At 52.3% G+C, this 6,745-nt stretch overlaps 2 protein-coding genes across 2 annotated transcripts in view; one reads left to right on the top strand and one right to left on the bottom strand.

The window, feature by feature from the left end:
- Window positions 1–51, top strand: part of LOC102044763 (centrin-2) — a 4,106-nt gene extending 4,055 nt beyond the window's left edge. The window contains exon 5 of the mRNA XM_014310264.2: window positions 1–51. This exon is cut by the window's left edge and continues 696 nt beyond it. The gene's annotated coding sequence lies outside the window, so the exon portion shown is untranslated.
- A 646-nt stretch (window positions 52–697) lies between these two features.
- LOC102041243 (glutamine amidotransferase-like class 1 domain-containing protein 3A, mitochondrial) lies at window positions 698–6,346 on the bottom strand. Its single transcript, XM_005428768.2, has 4 exons — window positions 6,201–6,346; window positions 4,474–4,645; window positions 4,027–4,228; window positions 698–1,376 (listed from the first exon to the last, which is right to left on the bottom strand). Exons 1-4 carry the CDS (start codon window positions 6,306–6,308, stop codon window positions 1,184–1,186), a joined length of 675 nt encoding a protein of 224 aa, XP_005428825.1. The 5' UTR covers window positions 6,309–6,346; the 3' UTR covers window positions 698–1,183.
- Between the last annotated feature and the right edge of the window lie 399 nt (window positions 6,347–6,745).

Below are 6,745 nucleotides of genomic sequence, written 5' to 3'. Positions count from 1 at the left end.
CCTGCAGATGGGATTAGATTTCAAATAAAATCTTATTTTTAAGCCATCAGAGTTGTGGAAAGAGTTTTGATCCCCACTTTGCCAGAAAAAGATGTGGCCAGGCTGGAGAGGATCCAGAGACCACAAAGATGATCCAAAGCCTGGGAAGTTCCCATGTGAGGAAAGGCTGAGAGCCTTGGAAAAACTGGGATTTAGGGGAGATCTTGTCACCATGTTTGGTATTTGAAGGGTGGCTACAAAGGAGAAGGAAACTCCCTTTTTATGAGGAATCATGGAAAGGACAAGGGATAATCTGTACAGGACACTCCTGGGGAGATTCTGAATGGGACAATTTTTCACCATGAGGAAATCAGCTGTTGGAAGTCGTGGATTCCCTGAGTTTGGGCACTTTGGGATCCATCAGGACAGGCTGCTGGACATCTTCTCTAGACAGCATTTTTACCAAGAAAGGTTGGACCAGGTGAGATCCTTCCAACGTGGAATCCTCTGGTCCTGTTAATGCAGGAGAAGAATTTCACCTCTTCCCACCAGAGCAGGCCGGTGACACGGGGCTGGTCCTGCTCTCACCAGTGGCTTTTTACAAATCCAGCAAAACAAGGGAGGTGGGGCTGGTGCTGGGGATTTCTTCCTGTATCATTTCCCCAACTGACCCAGAGCTCGTCCTGATCCACAGGGAGAGGCAGAGACAGAAGCAGAGTTCAGAATTCAGTAGAAGCATCAGGTTTTATTTGAGCTGGGTTCCTTCCTTTGGCCACAATTCAGTGCTCTGAGGGAGGGGTTGGGGAACAGCTGACCCTGAGCCCTGGGGGAGCCTGTGGCAGGGATAGGTGGGATTTTGGGATGGAATTCCTCCCTGTGCCCAGAGAAGCTGTGGCTGCCCCTGGATCCCTGGAAGTGTCCAAGGGCAGCTTGGAGCAGCCTGGGACAGTGGAAGGGGTCCCTGCCCATGGGAGGAGCCTGGCACACGATGAGCTTTAAGGTCCCTGCCACCATCCCCACAGCAGCTCCCAGCCCAGCTCCTGCCAGGGAGCGACCTGTCCTTGGCAGAGCACACCACCTCCAGGATTGTCCCTCCTCAGCTGCCACCAGAGCTCTGGGGCAGAGCCGCTGAGTGTCCCTTTAGCTGCTGCTGTGTGAGGGGAAGGACAGGCTCCACGGGGAGGAGCTGGGTGCCTGGGGGAGCTCAGGCCAGCCGGAGCACCTCCCTGACCATGCTGCCGATGCCGTCGTGCACCTGGTGCATGGGGGCGTTGCACATGAAGGCGCTGGTGCTCACCAGGCGGTTCCTGGCATCCACGTGGGCCTCGGTGACCTGGCTGTTCACGTGCCTGCAGCCCAGCTCCTTCATGGCCTCTGCAGTCTTGGCATAAGGCCACCTGCAAGGGAACAGGGAAGGAAAACCTGAAATGGGGAATCTCCTTTGTTGTAAATCAAAGGCAACTCCAATGAAGGGGAGAGAATGATGCATCTCACTCCATCATCAGAAGGCTAATTGTTGGGGAAGATGAAACAGGAAAGCCTTATAAATATGATTGTCTGGCAAAAGATTTTGAGAATATGGAAACTATAAGCAAGATTGAAATGAAAGCAAGCTTTGAGATCCTTTAGTTACTGAACAACTGGAAAACAATGGTGTGGCTGGCTGAAGGTGATCCCCTTTTGATCAAACAACACCCTCTGCTTGCAGACAGCTCCAAGGGTCAGAGCAGACCCTGCCAGCTTGGCAGAAGGGGCCCAAAGAGGAGTTTTAGGGTTTAAAATGTAACACAATGTGGTAATGTAGTGATTCTTATAGGCTGTATGGAAATGCTATAGGATTTGTATATTTTACTAGATTGGTTAGTGAGGATTAGAGGATTCAACACAGAAGATTTATTGTATTGTAACAGGAACCTCCCTCTCTTACCCTCTTACCCTCTTACCCTCCCATCCTCTCTCCCCCTCTCTTCTCTCAGCCTGCTCTGAGCTGTGGCTGGCAGCTCCCAGCAGGGCCCTGCACCCAGGCCCTTTGCAATAAACCCCAAGTTCCTGACCTGGCTGCAGAGATCTCTGGTCTCCATCCGTCCTGTCCTGTCCGTCCTACCCCCTGACGCTCCTAGAGCTAATGAATTCATTTATTATACTATACTGTACTATATCCATTTCATCTAAATTGAATCTGCCCTGCACTCACTCTTGCTCACAACTGCTCACACTGCACTCATCTCTGATTCTCCCCTGGCTGTCCCGTGGCAGTCCCACACACACACACCTGGCCCTGACAGGCCAAGGGAACAAAACATCCTCACTTTGGGTAAACAATCTCCATATTGCATTCTGCTTTGGCACAACACAGGCACAGCAAGCGAGATAAGAATTGTGTTTTCCTTCTTCTCTGCTTGTCTCACAGCTTCTCTCTGTTCAGGGGGCCTGTGAATACCACACTCCTTCACGCTGTGCTTAGGGAAGGGCCAGAGGGAATATTCTGTGGTCACTGCACAAAACCTGCCCAGCAGGATCCAAATCTCCTGTTCGAGGAGTTTCTCCAGGACTATACAACAGGAAAACCTCCTGTTCAAATGAGTTAAACATCTGAAGTAAGGCCAAAATGAGACCTGAAGTTCCACTTTGGATGTTCCGCTACCTAATTCTGCCACTCCAGTGCTCATGTTAATAGGGGCCTGGGAAGATTTGGGTGAAAAGGGACCTCAAAGCCCACCCAGTGCCATCCCTGCCATGCCTAGGGACACCTCCCGCTGTCCCAGGCTGCTCCATGCTCTGTCCAGCCTGGCCTTGGACACTGCTAGGGATGGAGCAGCCACAGCTTCCCTGGGCAACAATTAGATTTAGATTGGGGTGGGTTTTTTCCACCAATTTCCTCCAAGTTAGTGAGAAAACTCCTTCCTAGCAAAAGCCATCAATATTCCTTGCCTGCCCTTAGGAGAATCCAGTCACAGCTTCCCTGTAGGACTGAAAACAGTTTCACTCCCTCCCTCTCTTCCCACCCCAAGCCTTGGGTAACCATCCTGTTCCTGCCTTGGATGTGCTTAGCTTGGAGTCAGCAAAGGCTTTTCCTGCCCTGGGTCTGTGAGGCATCAGGGAGGTAAGTAATTAATTTAAAATAACAAATTACAATTAATTTAAAATAAAGTGTCTTATTCAAAGCCATCAGAGTTGTGGAAAAAAGTCACAAAAATGCAAACAGATCAGGTGTTACATCATTCCTTCTGCTGTACTGAGAAAGGATAAAATCAGTCTTCCAGAGTTTCTATTTTCCCTGTCAAGTCCCCAAAAGGGCTGGAATTGCTGAAAGCCTCACTGGAGGCAGCAGAGCTGAGTTCTCAGCAATAGCATTCAGCTCCTTGTGAACTTCCACCACCTGGCCAGGATCCCTGAGTGTTGGGGAAGATGAAACAGGAAAGCCTTACAAATATGATTGTCTGGCAAAAGATTTTGAGAATATGGAAACTATAAGCAAGATTGGAATGAAAGCAAGCTTTGAGATCCTTTAGTTACTGACCAACTGGAAAACAATGGTGTGGCCAGCTGAAGGTAATCCCCTTTTGATGAAACAACACCCTCTGCTTGCAGACAGGCCCAAGGGTCAGAGCAGACCCTACAGCTTGGCACAAGGGGCCCAAAGAGGAGTTTTTAGGGTTTAAAATGTAACACAGTGTGGTAATGTAGTGATTCTTATAGGCTGTATGGAAATGCTATAGGATTTGTATATTGTCCTAGATTGGTTAGTGAGAATTAGAATATTCAACACAGAAGATTTATGGTATTGTAATGGGAACCTCCCTCTCTTGCCCTTTTACCGTCTCACCCTCTCATCCTCTCTCCCCTTCTCCTCTCTCAGGCCTGCTCTGAGCTGTGGCTGGCAGCTCCCAGCAGGGCCCTGCACCCAGGCCCTTTGCAATAAACCCCAAGTTCCTGACCTGGCTGCAGAGATCTCTCGTCTCTGTCCGTCCTACCCCCCGAGCTCCTACACCTGGGAACTTTGGGGGACCCTGGTGTGACTGTCACCAACACCCCCATGTCACTCACTGCTCACACTCCGTGTCGTGTCCCACGGTGACCTCACAGCCCGGGAAGATTTTGGCTGCCAGCACTGGGGAGATGCAGCACAGCCCGATGGGTTTGTGGGCAGCGTGGAATGCCCTCAGGACAGCCTCCACCTCTTTGGAGACGCTGCAGTTCTTGCCCTGTGTGGCCCAAGTGCTCAGGTTTTTTGCCACCCCGAAGCCACCTGAGGAAAGATAAACAGTTTAGCTGGATATTATATCCAGGGTAGGATTTTGCCAGGTGTGGCGTGGTGGAATGCTCAAGTGGATGGGATGGTTGGCAGCATTTGTCCAGAATCAAGAAAAGAACTAAAATTGGCTCTCCTTCCAAGCCCTGCTCCAGCCTGTCCCCCTCCATCCCACGACTCCCACGCCCTTCCAGACCTAGGGAATGTCTAAGCTGTGGGTGGCAGACCCCACACAGTCCTACCTGGGATGATGAGGGCATCCAGCCCCTTGACATCCAGCGTGGCCAGGTCCTTGATGTTGCCTCTGGCTATCCTGGCACTCTCCACCAGGACATTGCGCTGCTCTGGCGTGGGCTGCCCCTTCACGTGGTCCACCACATGCATCTGGGGGATGTTGGGAGCATAAACCTCAGCCTGGAGTGAGGGGAGAGGGCTGTTATCCTTCAGCAATGATGGAGAAACGTGGGAATGGCACAGGCAGTGAGTGGGAATGCTGAGGGGCTTTCTTGGGAAAGAGCTGGCGTGGACGAAGGAGGGAAGGGAGGAATGGAACTTTCAGTACTTTAAGAACTGCTTGTCTGGGGGGCTGAAGAGTCCATCCATATCCCAATAAATCCCTCTTGCAGGGTGACCACCCAGAGAGCTGCTGTCCCACCCCATTTCCCACTGGGACGGGACTTGAGAGTTTCCTCTCCCTACCAACTTTCCCAAATCCAGAGTGTTCTTCTGGAAAATGCTTTCCCTTCCTTTAGCACTTTCAAGCTCATATGCAGAAATTAAGGGTGGAGGGTGGTGAACAGATTTTGGGATTGTCCCACCTGTGCAGCTCTGGGCCCACAATTTAAGAAGAATTTAAGGAACACCAAGGTGTCCCGAGGAAGGCAGGGCTGGAAGGAATGTCCTGTGAGGAGCAGCAGAGGACTTTGTTATTGTCTAGGTGGGAGACAAAAAAGCTGAGAGGCAACCTCATGGCAGCTTCCCGTGGAGAGGGAGGTACTGAGCTCTGCTCCCTTGCAGAACTATTCCATTCTACGCTGTCCTTAGGAAAGGAGGGATTGAAATGACGCCCGAGTTTCCTCCACTAGAGGCCCCTGGCGATCCAGGGATGAGGGAGGGACGGGCTCCGAGCCTGCTGGGCTGGGATGTGGCAGGAGGGAAGGACTGCAGCAGCTCCAGGAGAGGACTAGGCAAAATTACACACGTCTGGCCAAGTCTCATCCTGGAGCCAACAGCGAGGGCAGGGTTGGAATGGTTTGGGATTGTGGGGGCTGGCATGGGAAGGTCACCCCTGTGCCTCTGTGTTCCACACAGCAATTCCCATTCCCATGGGGACAGCTCCGATCAGACCCGGGGGTGGTTCACAGCTGAGCGAGATGTTCCAGAGGCTTTCCTTCCCTCCTTCCCCAGTCTCACGGAGCGGCTCTCCCGTCTTTTAGAGCAGCTACACCCTTTTTACCACTCAGGTTTAACTCACAAACCCGTCTGTTCTGACCACCCTGGAAGTGTCCCAGGCCACGCTGGATGGGCTTTGGAGCAGCCTGGGACAGTGGAAGGTGTCCCTGCCCATGGCAGGGGATGGGAATGGATGAGTTTCAAAGTTCTTCCCAACCCAAACCATTCTGGGATTCTCTGATTCTATTTTCACTTCTACTCTTTGAAGGTTTTAAAAAGATCAATTTCAAACAGCCCAAACTGTCTTTTAAACAGAAATAGCAGGAGAGAAAAGAGGATGTGAAGCCAGAAGCGAAGAGAGAAGGCATTCAGGAAAGTCTGTTGGGGAGTTTGGATGCAGAGCCCCGTGCCAATCCCTGTGTACAGCACAGCTGAGCAGGGAGCTCTCCACACCATCAGTGACTCCAGGCACCCCTGCTCGGCTTTTGGGGAGTTCGTCTCAGAGACAGGGAGGGAAGAGGATGAGGAGCAGAGCCGGGACAAGGAGCCCGGGCAGGACCGTGCCGGTGCCTCTTACCTGAGCCCCCTCCCGGCTGAGATGCACCAGCACCGCCGACGCCTCGTGGATCTCGCTGCCGTCGAACACCCCGCAGCCAGCCAGCAGCACGGCCACCCGCTTGGCCATGGTGCCCCGGAGCAGCGGAGTCCCCGCAGAGCCCCGGCCGCTGTGAGCTCTGCTCGCTGCCCCAGCCCTTTATAGCGCCAGCCCTCCCCGGCAGCAGGTGGGGCCCCGAGGGCTGGGCTCAGTTTCTTACTGGCAGGGAGGTTTTATTTCCAGTTCCACAGGCAGGGAAAATAAATATTATTTGTTTCCTCAACTGGCTGCTCCCTTACAGATCTTCCTCCCAGCACGTTGTCTGCAGAGCAGCCCCAGCTGACATGCCCTGCTCAACAGAGCAGCTGTGTTTTTCCTCCTCGGCTGTTGATTTTCCATTCTAGTTCAGACTGAAGCACCAAAACCTTTGCACAGGAGATGGTATCAAAGGGAGCCTGCCCAGAGCCAGGGTTTCAGCCAGTGCATTCCCCTCTCTGACCCATTCTTTGAACCCTGCACTGCATAGG

Source organism: Geospiza fortis, unplaced genomic scaffold (assembly GCF_000277835.1).
Source record: "Geospiza fortis unplaced genomic scaffold, GeoFor_1.0 scaffold412, whole genome shotgun sequence".
Lineage (NCBI taxonomy): Eukaryota > Metazoa > Chordata > Aves > Passeriformes > Thraupidae > Geospiza > Geospiza fortis.
Note: the sequence above shows the minus strand (reverse complement) of the source record. Positions and strands in the feature narration are given on the sequence as shown.

Bases quoted from the DNA above. Each gene is read 5' to 3' on its own strand.
- LOC102041243 (XM_005428768.2), bottom strand. From the start codon at position 6,308: ATGGCCAAGCGGGTGGCCGTGCTGCTGGCTGGCTGCGGGGTGTTCGAC. The intron at 4,646-6,200 runs GTAAGAGGCACC...CCCTCACTCCAG, and splicing joins TCAGCCGGGAGGGGGCTCAG to GCTGAGGTTTATGCTCCCAA. The intron at 1,377-4,026 runs GTGAGTGACATG...GTTCCCTTGCAG, and splicing joins CACGACACGGAGTGTGAGCA to GTGGCCTTATGCCAAGACTG.